The sequence below is a fragment of the Panulirus ornatus genome, chromosome 11, assembly GCF_036320965.1.
Source record: "Panulirus ornatus isolate Po-2019 chromosome 11, ASM3632096v1, whole genome shotgun sequence".
In the NCBI taxonomy this organism is placed as follows: Eukaryota; Metazoa; Arthropoda; class Malacostraca; order Decapoda; family Palinuridae; genus Panulirus; species Panulirus ornatus.
Genome location: NC_092234.1, coordinates 34,164,648 through 34,185,197, shown reverse-complemented (window position 1 = coordinate 34,185,197; position 20,550 = coordinate 34,164,648). Strand labels below are relative to the sequence as shown.

General features: G+C 41.0%; 1 protein-coding gene across 3 annotated transcripts in view; it reads right to left on the bottom strand.

The window, feature by feature from the left end:
• Rme-8 (receptor mediated endocytosis 8) overlaps positions 1–20,550 on the bottom strand; it is a 554,100-nt gene that overhangs the window by 349,134 nt on the left and 184,416 nt on the right. For all 3 annotated transcript variants that reach the window (XM_071666770.1, XM_071666772.1, XM_071666771.1), the window contains exon 12: positions 2,350–2,580. In XM_071666770.1, coding sequence (XP_071522871.1) covers positions 2,350–2,580 — 231 coding nt within the window. The remainder of the gene's footprint in view (positions 1–2,349; positions 2,581–20,550) is intronic.

Here is a 20,550-nt window from a genome sequence, read left to right as displayed (position 1 = left end):
ATCACCCATCACTATAACCTGGTCTCGTGCATCAAAACCACTAACACACTCATTCAGCTGCTCCCAAAACACTTGCCTCTCATGATCTTTCTTCTCATGCCCAGGTGCATATGCACCAATAATCACCCATCTCTCTCCATCAACTTTCAGTTTTACCCATATTAATCGAGAGTTTACTTTCTTACATTCTATCACATACTCCCACAACTCCTGTTTCAGGAGTACTGCTATTCCTTCCCTTGCTCTTGTCCTCTCACTAACCCCTGACTTTACTCCCAAGACATTCCCAAACCACTCTTCCCTTTTAACCTTGAGCTTCGTTTCACTCAGAGCCAAAACATCCAGGTTCCTTTCCTCAAACATACTACCTATCTCTCCTTTTTTCACATCTTGGTTACATCCACACACATTTAGACACCCCAGTCTGAGCCTTCGAGGAGGATGAGCACTCCCCGCATGACTCCTTCTTCTGGTTCCCATTTTAGAAAGTTAAAAAAATACAAGGAGGGGAGGATTTCTGTTTTAGTACTTATAATAATCTCAGTGTTTGGGAGAATGAGCTGGTGAGATCACTAGGGCAAAAAACTTTTTTTTCTTTCTTTTTGATTGACTTTGGTTCTGAGTCTTTTTTTACATCCCAAACATTGTTCTGCTCACTCATATGATCACACCTTAAGCAATGTAGATGGCATACACTGTGTTATTCTGGTTATTTATTCATTTTGCTTTGTCGCTGTCTCCCGCGTTTGCAAGGTAGCGCAAGGAAACAGACAAAAGAATGGCCCAACCCACCCACATACACATGTATATACATACACATCCACACACGCAAATATACATACCTATACAACGCAATGTATACATATATATACACACACAGACATATACATATATACACATGTACATAATTCATAGTCTGCCTTTATTCATTCCCGTCGCCACCTTGCCACACATGGAATAACAACCCCCTCCCCCTTCATGTAAGCGAGGTAGTGCTAGGAAAAGACAACAAAAGCCACATTCGCTCACACTCAAGTCTCTAGCTGTCATGTAATAATGCACTGAAACCACAGCTCCCTTTCCACATCCATGCCCCACAGAACTTTCCATGGCTTACCCCAGACGCTTCACATGCCCTAGTTCAATCCATTGACAGCACGTCGACCCCGGTATACCACATCGCTCCAATTCACTCTATTCCTTGCACACCTTTCACCCTCCTGCATGTTCAGGCCCAGATCACTCAAAATCTTTTTCACTCCATCTTTACACCTCCAATTTGGTCTCCCACTTCTCGTTCCCTCCACCTCTGACACATATATCCTCTTGGTCAATCTTTCCTCACTCATTCTCTCCATGTGACCAAACCATTTCAAAACACCCTCTTCTCTCTCAACCACACTCTTTTTATTACCACAGATCTCTCTTATCCTATTATTACTTACTCGATCAAACCACCTCACACGACATATTGTCCTCAAACATCTCATTTCCAGCACATCCACCCTCCTGCGCACAACTCTATCCATAGCCCACGCCTCGCAACCATACAACATTGTTGGAACCACTATTCCTTCAAACATACCCATTTTTGCTTTCCGAGATAATGTTCTCGCCTTCCACACATTCTTCAAGGCTCCCAGAATTTTCGCCCCCTCCCCCACCCTATGATTCACTTCCACTTCCATGGTTCCATCCACTGTCAAATCCACTCCCAGATATCTAAAACACTTCACTTCCTCCAGTTTTTCTCCATTCAAACTTACCTCCCAATTGACTTGACCCTCAACCCTACTGTACCTAATAACCTTGCTCTTATTCACATTTACTCTCAACTTTCTTCTTTCACACACTTTACCAAACTCAGTCACTAGCTTCTGCAGTTTCTCACATGAATCAGCCACCAGTGCTGTATCATCAGCAAACAACGACTGACTCACTTCCCAAGCTCTCTCATCCACAACAGACTGCATACTTGCCCCTCTTCCCAAGTAATTTCAAGTAATTTTATCATGTTTCAGGGTTTTGTTGAACAAAACCTCCTTCAGCCATTTTCTCTTTAATATTCAAAAATATATAAGCTTACTTTCTTACACTCTTCAGCACAGTCTAATAGCTCTTCTCTGAACTGTATCCCCACTAGATATGATTATTGTCTGATGAAATTCAGAACTTTTAAGTCTACTGCTCACAGAAGAAAACCTTGCTCATAATAAAGTACTGAACCCATTTATTTGTCCCCTGAGGAAGTCTGTTGATTAGCATAATAACATTATTAGCATAATGACCTTAATGAGCATATCTAAGTGTGTAAGAATTAAATGAAATAATAAAAAAAAAAACCCTCACCATAGTTCGTGATAAAAGATCAATAGCGAGTTGATTCTCTGCAGCCCAGAGTGACACTAAGTGTCGGGAAAGTTGCCGGTGGGTGAGCAGTCTCCCATCAGCAGTCTGAATAAAGAGTGCTGTGAAAAGGTGACGTGGCAAAGCACCTTCAGTCAAAGCCAGAAGCTGCATACGCATGGGTATGTCATTCTCACCTTCCTCTATCACAGCTTTCATCACCAATCCTGCACCCTGAAAAAGAGTGTGAATATCATAAGAGAGTATGTACAAAATTATAAATTCAGCATATAGGTGTCTTCTACAACAATCATGTACCACTTTGCATCCCTTGTAAGTTGTGCAAGAGCAGTTATGCCTATACTTTCTTCCAGGTTGTGATTCTAAGTATTTTTTCAGGTAGGATTTTTTCTTGTATTTTCTTCTAGTATCATAACCAATCATTTGTCAAAATAATGAGGTACAGGTTAAGTAACCCTTATCGGAAATGCCTGGAACCAGAAGTGTTTTGAATTTTGGATATTTTCCGATTTTGGAATGTTTGCATAGGATGGGGGAGAAACAATACTTCTCATGCATTCCCTGTGTGTTGTAGAAGGCAACTTATAGGGGAGGGAGCAGGGAGCTGAAAATCCTCCCCTCCCATTTTTTTTTACTCCCCCCCCCCTTCCCCCCAAAAAAGGGAGAAAAGGGGACCAAGTGAGGATATTCCCTCTAAGTCTCAGTCCTCTGTTCTTAACACTACCTTGCTGAAGCAGGAAATGGTGAATATGCATGATGAAAATATAATGAGATATGTGGAAAGCAGGATGGTATAGAAACAAATGGGTTAGAGCTGAGACATACTTCAACATTTCAACTGTTCAATGGTCTTCCTCAGAAGATACTGATGCCAGCATTCAGTGGGAATGACTTCCCCAGCAAGTGATGGTCACCTTGTCAGAAGCCTTGGCGTGTCACTCTCTAATTGGATTGCTTGTTCTGCTGCTTCCATCTGTTCACAGCAATTTCTGCTGCCTGACGTGACCAGCAGATGAATCCACACCTAGTTTCAATATTGTCCTTAATCCCTTCTTCTAGGTAAGCTCTCACACCATCACTAACCAGCCGATGCCATGCAACTACAGGCAAGTGTCAAACTGCTTAGTGATAGTGTGACAGCTTACCTAGAGGAAAGGATTAAGAACAACGTTTGTACAAGGTCTGGGTCCATCAGCTGGTCACGTCAGGCAACGGAGATTGCTGTGAATGGGTGGAGGCAGTAGGACAAGCGATCCCATCAGAGCGGGACATGCCAAGGCATCTGACTAGGTGACCATCAATTGCTGGGGAACACAGTCCTGCAAAATGCTGGAATCAGTATCTTCTGAGGAAGACCGTTGAATGATCAAAACATTGAGGTATGTCTCAGCTCTAAACCATTTGTTTCCATACCATTCAGTTTTCCACATTTGTCATGATGGATAATAGATAATGAGATATCGTGGGGATGGGACTCACGTCTAAAAACAAAATTCATTTATCTTTCATATATCACTTATACGCAAAACCTGAAGGTAATGTATACAATATTTTAATAATTTTGCACATGAAACACAATATTTTAATAATTTTGCACATGAAACACAATATTTTAATAATTTTGCACATGAAACAAAGTTTGTGTAATATTAAACCATCAGAAAGCTAAGGTGTCACAATGTCAGCTGCCCATATGGACAATCTGTGGTTGTTTGGCATCACCTTTATTCCTGGCTTGAATTTAAGTGCTATTGATAAGCAATCATTTTCTTAAACTTATTCACACAGAGCAGAGAATAAGCAAAAAACACAGTGAGTAATGCACGTAGGTCTGGTGGTGACAATGGTTTGTAACAAACTGGCACCATCAGAGCATCAGAGCCCAGCATAGACAAAAAAGTCAGATGTGGAATTTACTACTTGTAATGTCATGTCGCTGCTCAAAAAGTTTCGGATTTTCAGATTAGGGATGCTCAACCTGTAGTATGTAAGAAAGAGACCTGGATGTTCTGGCTCTGAGTGAAACAAAGCTCAAACGTAAAGGGGAGGAATGGTTTGTAATGTCTTAAGAGTAAAATCAGGGGTGGGTGGAAGGACAAGAGATAAGGAAGGGGGTAGCACTACTGATGAAACAGTCGTGAGTGTAATTCTGCTCCGTACTTTTTGAAGCTATCATTGACTCCCCGCTACTGCACATTAGCCTTCTACTGTCCCCATTACCTGCTGTCATTAATACAGTTTATTTCTGGCATTTTTCTCGAAGTATACCTGAATTTATAAAGTGCCTAAATGTGTGTGGATGTAACCAAGACGTGAAAAAAGGAGAGATAGGTAGTATGTTTGAGGAAAGGAACCTGGATGTTTTGGCTCTGAGTGAAACGAAGCTCAAGGGTAAAGGGGAAGAGTGGTTTGGAAATGTCTGGGGAGTGAAGTCAGGGGTTAGTGAGAGGACAAGAGCAAGGGAAGGAGTAGCAATACTCCTGAAACAGGAGTTGTGGGAGTATATGATAGAATGTAAGAAAGTAAACTCTCGATTAATATGGGTAAAATTGAAAGTTGATGGAGAGAGGTGGGTGATTATTGGTGCATATGCACCTGGGCATGAGAAGAAAGATCATGAGAGGCAAGTGTTTTGGGAGCAGCTGAATGAGTGTGTTAGCGGTTTTGATGCACGAGACCGGGTTATAGTGATGGGTGATTTGAATGCAAAGGTGAGTAATGTGGCAGCTGAGGGAATAATTGGTATGCATGGGGTGTTCAGTGTTGTAAATGGAAATGGTGAAGAGCTTGTAGATTTATGTGCTGAAAAAGGACTGATGATTGGGAATACCTGGTTTAAAAAGCGAGATATACATAAGTATACTTATGTAAGTAGGAGAGATGGTCAGAGAGCGTTATTGGATTACGTGTTAATTGACAGGCGTGCGAAAGAGAGACTTTTGGATGTTAATGTGCTGAGAGGTGCAACTGGAGGGATGTCTGATCATTATCTTGTGGAGGCTAAGGTGAAGATTAGTATGGGTTTTCAGAAAAGAGGAGTGAATGCTGGGGTGAAGAAGGTGGTGAGAGTAAGTGAGCTTGGGAAGGAGACCTGTGTGGGGAAGTACCAGGAGAGACTGTGTACAGAATGGAAAAAGGTGAGAACAATGGAAGTAAGGGGAGTGGGGGAGAAATGGGATGTATTTAGGGAATCAGTGATGGATTGCGCAAAAGATGCTTGTGGCATGAGAAGAGTGGGAGGTGGGCTGTTTAGAAAGGGTAGTGAGTGGTGGGATGAAGAAGTAAGAGTATTAGTGAAAGAGAAGAGAGAGGCATTTGGACGATTTTTGCAGGGGAAAAATGCAGTTGAGTGGGAGAAGTATAAAAGAAAGAGACAGGAGGTCAAGAGAAAGGTGCAAGAGGTGAAAAAAAGGGCAAATGAGAGTTGGGGTGAGAGACTATCAGTAAATTTTAGGGAGAATAAAAAGATGTTCTGGAAGGAGGTAAATAGGGTGCGTAAGACAAGGGAGCAAATGGGAACTTCAGTGAAGGGCGTAAATGGGGAGGTGATAACAAGTAGTGGTGATGTGAGAAGGAGATGGAATGAGTATTTTGAAGGTTTGTTGAATGTGTCTGATGACAGAGTGGCAGATATAGGGTGTTTTGGTCGAGGTGGTGTGCAAAGTGAGAGGGTTAGGGAAAATGATTTGGTAAACAGAGAAGAGGTAGTAAAAGCTCTGCGGAAGATGAAAGCCGGCAAGGCAGCAGGTTTGGATGGTATTGCAGTGGAATTTATTAAAAAAGGGGGTGACTGTATTGTTGACTGGTTGGTAAGGTTATTTAATGTATGTATGACTCATGGTGAGGTGCCTGAGGATTGGCGGAATGCGTGCATAGTGCCATTGTACAAAGGCAAAGGGGATAAGAGTGAGTGCTCAAATTACAGAGGTATAAGTTTGTTGAGTATTCCTGGTAAATTATATGGGAGGGTACTGATTGAGAGGGTGAAGGCATGTACAGAGCATCAGATTGGGGAAGAGCAGTGCGGTTTCAGAAGTGGTAGAGGATGTGTGGATCAGGTGTTTGCTTTGAAGAATGTATGTGAGAAATACTTAGAAAAGCAAATGGATTTGTATGTAGCATTTATGGATCTGGAGAAGGCATATGATAGAGTTGATAGAGATGCTCTGTGGAAGGTATTAAGAATATATGGTGTGGGAGGCAAGTTGTTAGAAGCAGTGAAAAGTTTTTATCGAGGATGTAAGGCATGTGTACGTGTAGGAAGAGAGGAAAGTGATTGGTTCTCAGTGAATGTAGGTTTGCGGCAGGGGTGTGTGATGTCTCCATGGTTGTTTAATTTGTTTATGGATGGGGTTGTTAGGGAGGTAAATGCAAGAGTCCTGGAAAGAGGGGCAAGTATGAAGTCTGTTGGGGATGAGAGAGCTTGGGAAGTGAGTCAGTTGTTGTTCGCTGATGATACAGCGCTGGTGGCTGATTCATGTGAGAAACTGCAGAAGCTGGTGACTGAGTTTGGTAAAGTGTGTGGAAGAAGAAAGTTAAGAGTAAATGTGAATAAGAGCAAGGTTATTAGGTACAGTAGGGTTGAGGGTCAAGTCAATTGGGAGGTGAGTTTGAATGGAGAAAAACTGGAGGAAGTGAAGTGTTTTAGATATCTGGGAGTGGATCTGTCAGCGGATGGAACCATGGAAGCGGAAGTGGATCATAGGGTGGGGGAGGGGGCGAAAATTTTGGGAGCCTTGAAAAATGTGTGGAAGTCGAGAACATTATCTCGGAAAGCAAAAATGGGTATGTTTGATGGAATAGTGGTTCCAACAATGTTGTATGGTTGCGAGGCGTGGGCTATGGATAGAGTTGTGCGCAGGAGGATGGATGTGCTGGAAATGAGATGTTTGAGGACAATGTGTGGTGTGAGGTGGTTTGATCGAGTAAGTAACGTAAGGGTAAGAGAGATGTGTGGAAATAAAAAGAGCGTGGTTGAGAGAGCAGAAGAGGGTGTTTTGAAATGGTTTGGGCACATGGAGAGAATGAGTGAGGAAAGATTGACCAAGAGGATATATGTGTCAGAGGTGGAGGGAACGAGGAGAAGAGGGAGACCAAATTGGAGGTGGAAAGATGGAGTGAAAAAGATTTTGTGTGATCGGGGCCTGAACATGCAGGAGGGTGAAAGGAGGGCAAGGAATAGAGTGAATTGGAGCGATGTGGTATACAGGGGTTGACGTGCTGTCAGTGGATTGAATCAAGGCATGTGAAGCGTCTGGGGTAAACCATGGAAAGCTGTGTAGGTATGTATATTTGCGTGTGTGGACGTGTGTATGTACATGTGTATGGGGGGGGGTTGGGCCATTTCTTTCGTCTGTTTCCTTGCGCTACCTCGCAAACGCGGGAGACAGCGACAAAGTATAAAAAAAAAAAAAATAAAGTATTTGTTTAAACAACTCTTGAAGGTATTTATAGTTTTAGCATTCACTACGTTTTACAGTAACTTATTCCACGACTCAACACACCTATTGGAAAAGAAGCTTTTTCCCACGTCCATACTACATCTTTTAGCTTTGAGTTTTATTCCATTTGTCCTAGTACCCGTATTTTCTTGTATTTTGAAAAGATGCTTGTGGTTTACTTCATCAAACTTGTTCAGAACTTTGAACACATGGATTAAGTCACCACAAAGTCTATGTCTTTTTTAAGGGAGAAAAGATCCAATCACTTTAGCCTCTCTTTGTATGCCAGATTTCTAAAGGATGAGATCAATATTGTTGCACATCTTTGTACTTGCTCTAATTTTTCCACATCTTTTTTATAGTTTGGGGACCAAAGCTGGACTGAATATTCAAGGTGTGGTTTTACTGAAGAATTATATAGTGAGAATTGTTTCTGGTGTCTTATAATCTACATTCCTGACTATGAAACCTAACATTTGGTTACCTTTTTTAACTTGCTGCTTAACACTGTTTAGTGTATTTCAAATTGCTGCTAATGACAAGTCCAAGGTCATTTTCTTCAAATACTTTAGTTAGGGAGTTTCCGAATAGTTTGTAGTTGTAACATATTTTCTTGTCTCCAAAGTGCAAAACCTTACACTTGTCTACATTAAACTTCATTTGCCATATGGCTGACCACTCTGCTAGTAAGTTAAGATCTCTTTGAATCATTTCACAGTCCCGCTTGTTTACAGCTCTACCTCCTAGTTTAGTATCGTCAGCAAATTTGAAGAGCTTGAATGTGAGACTGAGTTCTAGGTCATTAATGTATATCATGAAAAGAATGGGGCCTAGAACCGACCCATGTGGCACACCACTCATTACATTTAGATACTCTGAGGCTTCGCCATTTAATATTACACACTGCTTTCTTCCAGTAAGCCAGTCTCTGATCCATGTACAAAGTTCTTCACTGATTCCATGTGCTTTGGGTTTATGTAAAAGTCTCTTGTGAGGTACTTTATCACAAGCCTTTTGGAAATCTAAATACACTACATTAGATGATAAGTTTTCATCCCATTTCTGTTAAGTAACATTAAAAAATTCCAGCAAATTTGTCAGGCATAACCTTCTATAGCGGAAACCATTTCCAATATAATTTTGTGTTCCAGAAATGTGACAACTTTATCTCAAATTATTTCTTCCATCATTTTACCTAACACTGACGTAAGGCTAATTGGGTTGTAGTTCAAGGCACACTTTTTGTCTCCTTTTTTCATAAATAGGAGTAACATTTGCTAACTTCCAGTCATTTAACACCAGACCATCTGATAGAGATTTGTTGAATATTTTTGTTATGTGGTATATCAGCTATCTCCTGACATCCTTTAAAAGTCTTGGAGCTAAGTTATCTGGGCTGTTGGATTTGTTAGGATTTAATTGGTCCAGGTATGTAAGTACTTCAGAGCTCTTTATTTCTCTAACCAACCTTCAACTCTTCTTCATCAGATCCTTGAAACATTTTCATTGGTTGTGGTGTTCAAGATGTTCCTTCAATTGTGTCATCAGTAGTCAGTGAGTCACGTTCGCTTCGTAGTGGTCCAATTCTTTCTTTTTCCGTCTTCCTTTGTCTTACATATTTGAGGGATTCCTTAGGATTATTCTTAACTTTGATGGAGATTCTTTTTTCTTCGTCATGTTTACTCTGTCTTTGACCTTCTTACACTCTCTTTGGATTTTGAATAATTCCTGGTGATTTTCACCAGTACCCATTAATTTGAATTTCTTATATGTCTTCTTTTGGTGAATTAGCCCTTCTATTCTCCTATTCATCCATGATGGTTTTAAAATGTTGCAAGTCCACTTTGTAATTTGTGGAAAATGTTTATTTTCAATCTTGTGTAGTGTGTTTTAAGAATTATTCCACATTTACTGTGTAAACATCAAGAAGTTTTGTCCATTTGGTGCTGTGAATTTCTAGTCTAATATTTTCAAAATTTGCTCACCTGTAATCTGGGATCAAAAGTTTGTTGTCATTTATTTCATAATCTAAGCTTATCTCTAACCTAATCACTATGATCGCTGTTTAACAAACTCTCACCATCTTCACAAGAGTTGATTAAGTTTGTGTCACTGGTGAAGACAAGATCAAGAATGCTTTTATCGCTAGTTAGTTTTTTAATTAACTGTTCTACAAAAGCATCTTCAATAAGTTCCATTAGTCTCGTTCCCTCTCGGTCACCTGTTAACGTGTTCCAGTTTATGTTTGGACTGTTGAAGTCTCTTACTATTTTAACCTCTTTACTGTATCATACAGTTTTGCTTTAATTGTATATCATCATCTTTGTTTTGCTCAGGAGGTCTGTAAATAATGCCAAGACATACTTTACTTTTGAACTTGATGGTAATGTCAATATGAAGAGAGTCATAAGCATTTGTGTCTACTTTGCTTATCTTAATAGCACTTAGATTGTTATCAACATAGATCAAAACTCCACCACCTATCCTGTACAAGCGATCTTTCGTAAGTAGTTTGTACCTGGGTATTGCTAACTCAGTGATCAAGTGTATATTCTCAGAGTTTATCCACATTTTTGAGATTGCAATAATGTTCAATTTTTCAGTAACTGCACAGGTTGATATTGCAGATGAATTTCTTAAGAAAGAGGGTGAGTGTTGGCTGATTGATCAGTGAGGATTTTCAAAGTATGTATGGATCATGATGAGGTGCCTGAGATTGGCATAATGTATGTGTAGTGCCACTGTATAAAGGCAAAGGGAGATAAAGGTAACTGATGAAATTAAAAAGGTATAGGTTGTCGAGTGTATCCGGTGTAGTAATTGAGAGGGTGAAGGCACAGACAGAGCATCAGATTGGAGAGGAACAATGTGGTTTCAGTAGTAGGAGAGGATGTGTACATCAGGTGTTCGCTCTTAAAAATGTGTGAGAAATACTTAAAAAAGGAGAAAGATTTGTATGTTGCACTTATGAATCTGGAGAAGGCATTGTGATACTGATGACAGAGATGCCTTGTGAAAGGTCTTCAGGATATATGGTGTGGAAAGAAAATGTTTAGGAGCAGTGAGTTTTTATTAAGGGTGTAAGGCATGTGTATGAGTGGAAGGAAAGGAGAGAGTGGTTTCAAGCTAAGGTTTCGTCTGTGGCCGCAGTGTGTGATGTCTCCACGGATGGGGGAATAAAGGCAAGTGTTCAAATTACAGAGGTATACCTTCGTTGAGTGTACCTAGTAGAGTTGTGGTAGACGAGGTGTGGATGAGGAGTTTCCTTTAAAGAATGTGTGAGAAACACTCAAGAGTAACAGAAGGATTTGTATGTAGCATTTATGATCTGGAGAAAACAGTTATGATGGGGTTGATAGACATACTTTGTGGAAGGTGTAAAGAATATATGGTGTGAGAGGAAAGCTACTAGAAGCAGTGAAAAGTTTTATCAAAGGTGTAAGGCATGTGCATGAGTAGGAGGAAAGGAGAGTGAATGGTTCCAAGTGAAGGTTGGTCTGTGGCAAAGGCATGTGTAGAGGAGGTGTGGATGAGGAGTTTCCTTTAAAGAATGTGTGAGAGAAATACTCAAGAGAAACAGAAGGATTTGTATGTAGCATTTATGATCTGGAGAAAACATATGATGTGGTTGATACACATACTTTGTGGAAGGTGTCAAGAATATATTGTGTGAGGAAAGCTGCTAGAAGCAGTGAGAAGTTTTATCAAAGGTGTAAGGCATGTGTATGAGTAGGAAGAAAGGAGATTGAACGGTTCCAAGTGAAGGTTGGTCTGTGGCAAAGGCATGTGATGTCACCATGGCTGTTTGATTTGTTCATGAATGAGGTAGTGAGGGAGGTAAATGCAAGAGTCTTGGAGATAGGGGTAAGTATGCAGGTTTGTAGGGGAGGTCTAGGAAGTAAGTCAGTTGTTTGCTGATAATACAGCACTGGTGGCAGATTAGAGTGACAAACTGCAGAAGCTGATAATTAAGTTTGGAACAGCCTTTGAAAGGGGGAAGTGGTGAATAAAAGCAAGGTTAAAAGGTTTAGCAGGGTTTGAGGGACAGGTGAGCTTTGGGTGTGAGTTTGAATGGAGAAAAATTGGAGGAAGTGAAATGAAACCATAAAGTGGGTGAGAGGGCAAAAGTTCTGCAAGCACTGAAGAATATGTGGAGAGAAAGATTGTTATCGGGAAGGGAAAAAATAGTTATCTTTGAAGGCATAGTCGTCCCAAAAACATAATATGACTGTAAGGTATTGGCTATAAATGAGGTTGTGCAAAGGATGGTGGATGTGATGGAAATGAAATATCTGAGGACATTATGTGGTGTGAGGTGGTTTGATATAGTAAGAAATAAAAGGGTAAGACAGAGGTGTGGTAATAACCAAAAAGAGTGTGGTTGAGAGAGCTGAGGAGAGATTGCAGCTATGGTTTAAACATATGGAGAGAAAGAGTGAGGAAAGGTTGACAAAGAGGATATATGTGTCATAAATAGTAGGGCAAACAGGAGGTGACCAAATTGGAGATAGAAGGATGGAATGAAGATTTAGAGTAACCAGGCCTCAATATGTAGGAAGGTGAAAGGTAAGCACAAGATACAATGAACTGGAGTGATGTGGTATATAGGGGTTGACATGCTGTCAATGGACTGAACCAAGGCATGTGAAGCAGCTGGGATATATCACTGAAAGGTCTGTTGGGCTTCGTTATGGATAGGGAGCTGTTGTTTCAGTGCATTACACACAACAGCAAGAAAATGGATGTATACGAGTGTGGCCTTTCTTCATCTGTTACTGGCACTAACTCACTAGTGTAGGAAATGATGATAAAGTATGAAAATAAACCCACAAATACACTGAAACAAACAAACATCTCCCCAGCTCAGTCTTAAACTTCATCTCACCAGACATACACCCATCAGAAGCAACAACCTCCTGGCAAACATGTCAAACTTTTCTTTTTATACTCCAAACATCACCCATCCCAAAAAAACTGCAAACACAGAGCTGCCAATCTTCTCAAAAAAAAAAAAAAAAAAAAAGGAACACAGCAAAAATAAGGAAGTTTGAGTTAAAAAAAAAGGGGGATATTGCAAAATGAAACTTACAATCATGCGCAACAAAGGCTGCTCTTTTAATACAAGAAACTGTGATGTCAAGTGCTCAAGCTGTTATCTCCACTCATTTATTTACACGTAGATAGTTGCTACACTGGTAAAGGGGGCAAATGGGGAAGTAATAACAAGTGGTGATGTACTGCAGTGGAATCTATCAAAAAAGGGGGTGACTGTGTTGTTGATTGGGTGGTAAGGATATTCAATGTATGTATGGATCATGGTGAAATTCCTGAGGATTGGTGGAATGCATGCATAGTGCGATTGTAAAAGGGCAAAGAGGATGAAGGTGAGTGTTCAAATTCCAGAGACAAAATTTCATTGAGTATTCCTGAATACTTATGTGGGAGGGTATTGATTGAGAGGGTGAAGGTATGTACAGAGCATCAGATTGGGGAAGAGCAGTGTGGTTTCAGAAGTGGTAAAGGGTGTGTGGACCAAGTGTTTGCTTTAAATATTTTTTTTTTTTTTTTTTTTTTTTTTTGCTTTGTCGCTGTCTCCCGCGTTTGCGAGGTAGCGCAAGGAAACATACGAAAGAAATGGCCCAACCCACCCCCATACACATGTATATACATATGTCCACACACGCAAATATACATACCTACACAGCTTTCCATGGTTTACCCCAGACGCTTCACATGCCTTGATTCAATCCACTGACAGCACGTCAACCCCGGTATACCACATCGCTCCAATTCACTCTATTCCTTTCCCTCCTTTCACCCTCCTGCATGTTCAGGCCCCGATCACACAAAATCTTTTTCACTCCATCTTTCCACCTCCAATTTGGTCTCCCTCTTCTCCTCGTTCCCTCCACCTCCGACACATATATCCTCTTGGTCAATCTTTCCTCACTCATTCTCTCCATGTGACCAAACCATTTCAAAACACCCTCTTCTGCTCTCTCAACCACGCTCTTTTTATTTCCACACATCTCTCTTACCCTTACGTTACTTACTCGATCAAACCACCTCACACCACACATTGTCCTCAAACATCTCATTTCCAGCACATCCATCCTCCTGCGCACAACTCTATCCATAGTCCACGCCTCGCAACCATACAACATTGTTGGAACCACTATTCCTTCAAACATGCCCATTTTTGCTTTCCGAGATAATGTTCTCAACTTCCACACATTCTTCAAGGATCCCAGAATTTTCGCCCCCTCCCCCACCCTATGATCCACTTCCGCTTCCATGTTTCCATCCGCTGCCAGATCCACTCCCAGATATCTAAAACACTTCACTTCCTCCAGTTTTTCTCCATTCAAACTCACCTCCCAATTGACTTGACCCTCAACCCTACTGTACCTAATAACCTTGCTCTTATTCACATTTACTCTTAACTTTCTTCTTTCACACACTTTTCCAAACTCAGTCACCAGCTTCTGCAGTTTCTCACATGAATCAGCCACCAGCGCTGTATCATCAGCGAACAACAACTGACTCACTTCCCAAGCTCTCTCATCCCCAACAGACTTCATGCTTGCCCCTCTTTCCAAAACTCTTGCATTCACCTCCCTAACAACCCCATCCATAAACAAATTAAACAACCATGGAGACATCACACACCCCTGCCGCAAACCTACATTCACTGAGAACCAATCACTTTCCAAAAACTTTTCACTGCTTCTAACAACTTGCCTCCCACACCATATATTCTTAATACCTTCCACAGAGCATCTCTATCAACTCTATCATATGCCTTCTCCAGATCCATAAATGCTACATACAAATCCATTTGCTTTTCTAAGTATTTCTCACATACATTCTTCAAAGCAAACACCTGATCCACACATCCTCTACCACTTCTGAAACCACACTGCTCTTCCCCAATCTGATGCTCTGTACATGCCTTCACCCTCTCAATCAATACCCTCCCATATAATTTGCCAGGAATACTCAACAAACTTATACCTCTGTAATTTGAGCACTCACTCTTATCCCCTTTGCCTTTGTACAATGGCACTATGCATGCATTCCGCCAATCCTCAGGCACCTCACCATGAGTCATACATACATTAAATAACCTTACCAACCAGTCAACAATACAGTCACCCCCTTTTTTAATAAATTCCACTGCAATACCATCCAAACCTGCTGCCTTGCCGGCTTTCATCTTCCGCAAAGCTTTTACTACCTCTTCTCTGTTTACCAAATCATTTTCCCTAACCCTCGCACTTTGCACACCACCTCGACCAAAACACCCTATATCTGCCACTCTATCATCAAACACATTCAACAAACCTTCAAAATACTCACTCCATCTCCTTCTCACATCACCACTACTTGTTAACACCTCCCCATTTGCGCCCTTCACTGAAGTTCCCATTTGCTCCCTTGTCTTACACACTTTATTTACCTCCTTCCAGAACATCTTTTTATTCTCCCTAAAATTTAATGATACTCTCTCACCCCAACTCTCATTTGTCCTTTTTTTCACCTCTTGCACCTTTCTCTTGACCTCCTGTCTCTTTCTTTTATACGTCTCCCACTCAATTTCATTTTTTCCCTGCAAAAATCGTCCAAATGCCTCTCTCTTCTCTTTCACTAATACTCTTACTTCTTCATCCCACCACTCACTACCCTTTCTAATCAACCCACCTCCCACTCTTCTCATGCCACAAGCATCTTTTGCGCAATCCATCACTGATTCCCTAAATACATCCCATTCCTCCCCCACTCCCCTTACTTCCATTGTTCTCACCTTTTTCCATTCTGTACTCAGTCTCTCCTGGTACTTCCTCACACAAGTCTCCTTTCCAAGCTCACTTACTCTCACCACCCTCTTCACCCCAACATTCACTCTTCTTTTCTGGAAACCCATACAAATCTTCACCTTAGCCTCCACAAGATAATGATCAGACATCCCTCCAGTTGCACCTCTCAGCACATTAACATCCAAAAGTCCCTCTTTCACGCGCCTGTCAATTAACACGTAATCCAATAACGCTCTCTGGCCATCTCTCCTACTTACATAAGTATACTTATGTATATCTCGCTTTTTAAACCAGGTATTCCCAATCATCAGTCCTTTTTCAGCACATAAATCTACAAGCTCTTCACCATTTCCATTTACAACACTGAACACCCCATGTATACCAATTATTCCCTCAACTGCCACATTACTCACCTTTGCATTCAAATCACCCAACACTATAACCCGGTCTCGTGCATCAAAACCACTAACACACTCATTCAGCTGCTCCCAAAACACTTGCCTCTCATGATCTTTCTTCTCATGCCCAGGTGCCTATGCACCAATAATCACCCATCTCTCTCCATCAACTTTCAGTTTTACCCATATTAATCGAGAATTTACTTTCTTACATTCTATCACATACTTCCACAACTCCTGTTTCAGGAGTACTGCTACTCCTTTCCTTGCTCTTGTCCTCTCACTAACCCCTGACTTTACTCCCAAGACATTCCCAAACCACTCTTCCCCTTTACCCTTGAGCTTCGTTTCACTCAGAGCCAAAACATCCAGGTTCCTTTCCTCAAACATACTACCTATCTCTCCTTTTTTCACATCTTGGTTACATCCACACACATTTAGGCACCCCAATCTGAGCCTTCGAGGAGGATGAGCACTCCCCGCGTGACTCCTTCTTCTGTTTCCCATTTTAGAAAGTTAAAAAAAATAAAAATGAATAATGTATGTAAGAAATACTTAGAAAAACAGATGGATTTGTATGTAGCATTTATGGATCTGGAGAAGGAATATGATAGGGTGGATAAAGAAGCTATGTGGAGAGTTTGAAGAGTATATAGTGTGGGAGGTAAGCTGCTAGAAGCAGTGAAAGGTTCTTACCAAGGATGTAAGGCATGTGTACGAGTAGGAAGGGGAAAGTGGCAGGTTCCTAGTGAATGTTGGTTTGTGGCAGGGTGCATGATGTCTCCATGGTTGTTTAATTTATTTATGGATGCGGTGGATAGGGAGGTGAATGCAAGTATGCAGTCTGTTGTAGATGAGACGGCTTTGGCTGAGAAATGCAGAAGTTGGTGACTGAGTTTGGTAAAGTGTGAAAGAAGAAAGTTGAGAGTAAATCTGAATAAGAGAAAGGTCATTACTTTCAGTAGGGATGAGGAACAAATAAACTGGGAGGTAAGTTTGAATGGAGAAAAACTGGAGGAAGTGAAGTGTTTTAGTTATCTGGGAGTGGACTTAGCAATGGATGGAACCATGGAAGTGGAAGTGAGTCACAGGGTGGGGGAGGGAGCGAAGGTTCTGGGAGCGTTGAAGAATGTGTGGAAGGCGAGAACATTATCTCGGAGTGCAAAAATGGGTATGTTTGAAGGAATAGTGGTTCCAATAATGTTACATGGTTGTGAGGCATGGGCTATAGATAGGGTTGTGTGGAGGAGGGTGGATGTGCTGGAAATGAGATGTTTGAGGACAATATGTGGTGTGAGGTGGATTGATCAAGTAAGTAATGAAAGGGTAAGAGAGATGTCTGGTAATAAAGAGTGTGGTTGAGAGAGCAGAAGAGGGTGTGTTGAAATGATTTGTAGACATGGAGAGAATGAGTGAGGAAAGACTGACAAAGAGGATATATGTGTCAGAGGTGAAGGGAACAAGGAGAAGCAGGAGACCAAACTGGAGGTGGAAGAATGGAGTAAAAAAGATTTTGAGTCATCAGGGCCTGAACATACAGGAGGGTGAAATGTGTGCAAGGAACAGAGTGAATTGGAAGAATGTGGTATACTGGGGTCAACGTGCTGTCAATGAATTGAACCAGGGCACATGAAGCATCTGGGGTAAACCATGGAAAGATCTGTGGGGCTGAGATGTGGAGAGGGAGCTGTGGTTTTGGTGTATTACACGTGACAGCTAGAGACTGAGTGTGATTGACTGTGGCCTTATTTGTCTGTTCCTGGTGTGGCCTCACTGGAGGGGGGGATGGATGCTATTTTGTGTGTGGTGGGGTGGCAATGGAAATGGATGAAGGAAGCAAGTATGGATATGTACATGTGTATACATGTATATGTCTGTGTATGTATATGTATGTATACATTGAAATGTATATGTATATATATGTGCGTAAAGGGGCGATTATGTATATACATATGTACGTGGGTGGGTTGGGCCATTCCTCATCTGTTTCCTTGCAATACCTTGTTAATGCTGGCGACAGCAGTTAAGTATAATATAGATAGTCTACAACTGTTCACTTTAAAACCAACAAAGTATCTAGCCCAACAAAGTATCTAGTCAATAATGTTTCATTTTCGCTCCTTGAATTAAGTCAACAAAGGTTCTAATGTTTATTTGTCAACTCATATGCACTCCTGGCTAGAGAGCTTTTTGTTATAAGCTGTGGTGGCCTGTTTGCACTTCTCCAGAAGCCTTTCACTGAACTTCACTTGACAACAACTGATTTTTTTAGCACAGATATGTTTCTCGATTGTGTAATGCAGGGCCACTTCCTGGTGTATTCCAACCAAAAAGTCTGCTTCTTCCTGCTTTACAATCATGTCTATGTTTTACATAGACATGATTTGGCATTTGAAATGGTAATATGAACATTTTCACTGGTTTGTTATAGATTAGGTGCACTAAATTTTTCAGGAAATGGATCGGGCTCATACAATAGCAATTCATTTAACCCCATTAATAAATGGTCGAGGACCAAACAAAATGATGTGATAATGAAACTTACATGCTGAGGATTTGATTTTCCCTGCAAAATTTTCGTTGTTACTCTTCATCTGTCAATGCTAGAAAATCTATCAAATTCTATCACTTTGAAGAACAGTAATAGATACAAGGGGACTAGTAATTTCTTATCCACTTCTATATGTGATAATTTTGTTCAACTTTTGAAGCCTCAGAAGGGCCTGGCCTTGGAGTATGACTAGCTTGGTTACAAAAGCTAAAGATATGGTCAGACATTAAGACCGACCGTGCAACAATTTGTGAGGTCATTTCTGTAAAATGGTCAGAAACTGACCAATGTCTGGCTTTTTCTGTAAACTACATTAGTAATAATGTGTGTGATGAGAACATACACTATATATTGAACAGTGCACTCCTATGAACTTCCCATACATTACATACACAATATATGTGCATGAGCATAAGACACAATTTACTAAGGAAAACCTTACTGCCATATCTATCTGAAAAAAAAAAGTAATAAATATGGCTCTGAGTGAAACGCAGCTCAAGGGTAAAGGGGGAAAGTGGTTTAGGAATGTCTTGGGAGCAAAGTCAGGGGTTGGTGAGAGGACAAGGGCAAGGGAAGGAGTAGCACTACTCCTGAAACAGGAGTGGTGGGAGTATGTGATAGAGTGAAAGAAAGTAAACTCTAGATTGATATGGGTAAAACTGAAAGTTGATGGAGAGAGATGGGTGATTATTGGTGCATATGCACCTGGGCATGAGAAGAAAGACCATGAGAGGCAAGTGTTTTGGAAGCAGCTGAGTGAGTGTGTTAGTAGTTTTGATGCATGAGACCGGGTTATAGTGATGGGTGATTTGAATGCAAAGGTGAGTAATGTGGCAGTTCAGGGAATAACTGGTGTACATGGGGTGTTCAGTGTTGTAAATGGAAATGGTGAAGAGCTTGTAGATTTATGAGCTGAAAAAGGACTGGTGAGTGGGAATACCTGGTTTAAAAAGAGAGACATACATAAGTATATGTATGTAAGTAGGAGACATGGCCAGAGAGCGTTATTGGATTACGTGTTAATTGATAGGCGCTTGAAAGAGAGACTTTTGGATGTTAATGTACTGAGAGGTGCAACTGGAGGGATGTCTGATCATTATCTTGTGGAGGCGAAGGTAAAGATTTGTAGACATTTTCAGAAAAGAAGAGAGAATATTGGGGTGAAGAGAGTGGTGAGAGTAAGTGACCTTGGGAAGGAGACTTGTGTGAGGAAGTACCAGGAGAATGAGTACAGAATGGAAAAAGGTGAGAACAAAGGACATAAGGGGAATGGGGGAGGAATGGGATGTATTTTGGGAAGCAGTGATGGCTTGCGCAAAAGATGCTTGTGGCATGAGAAGCGTAGGAGGTGGGCAGATTAGAAAGGGTAGTGAGTGGTGGGATGAAGAAGTAAGATTGTTAGTGAAAGAGAAGAGAGAGGCATTTGGACGATTTTTGCAGGGAAATAATGCAAATGACTGGGAGATGTATAAAAGAAAGAGGCAGGAGGTCAAGAGAAAGGTGCAAGAGGTGAAAAAGATGGCAAATGAGAGTTTGGGTGAGAGAGTATCATTAAATTTCAGGGAGAATTAAAAGATGTTTTGGAAGGAGGTAAATAAAGTGCGTAAGACAAGGGAATCAGTGAAGGGGGCTAATGGGGAGGTGATATTAAGTAGTGGTGATGTGAGAAGGAGATGGAGTGAGTATTTTGAAGGTTTGTTGAATGTGTTTGATGACAGAGTGACAGATATTGGGTGTTTTGGTCGAGATGGTGTCCAAAGTGAGAGGGTTAAGGAGAATGATTTGGTAAACAGAGAAGAGGTAGTAAAAGCTTTGTGGAAGATGAAAGCCGGCAAGGCAGTGGTTTTGGATGGTATTGCAGTGGAATTTATTAAAAAAGGGGGTGACTGTATTGTTGATTGGTTGGTAAGGTTATCTAATGTATGTATGATTCATGGTGAGGTGCCTGAGGATTGGCGCGAATGCTTGCATAG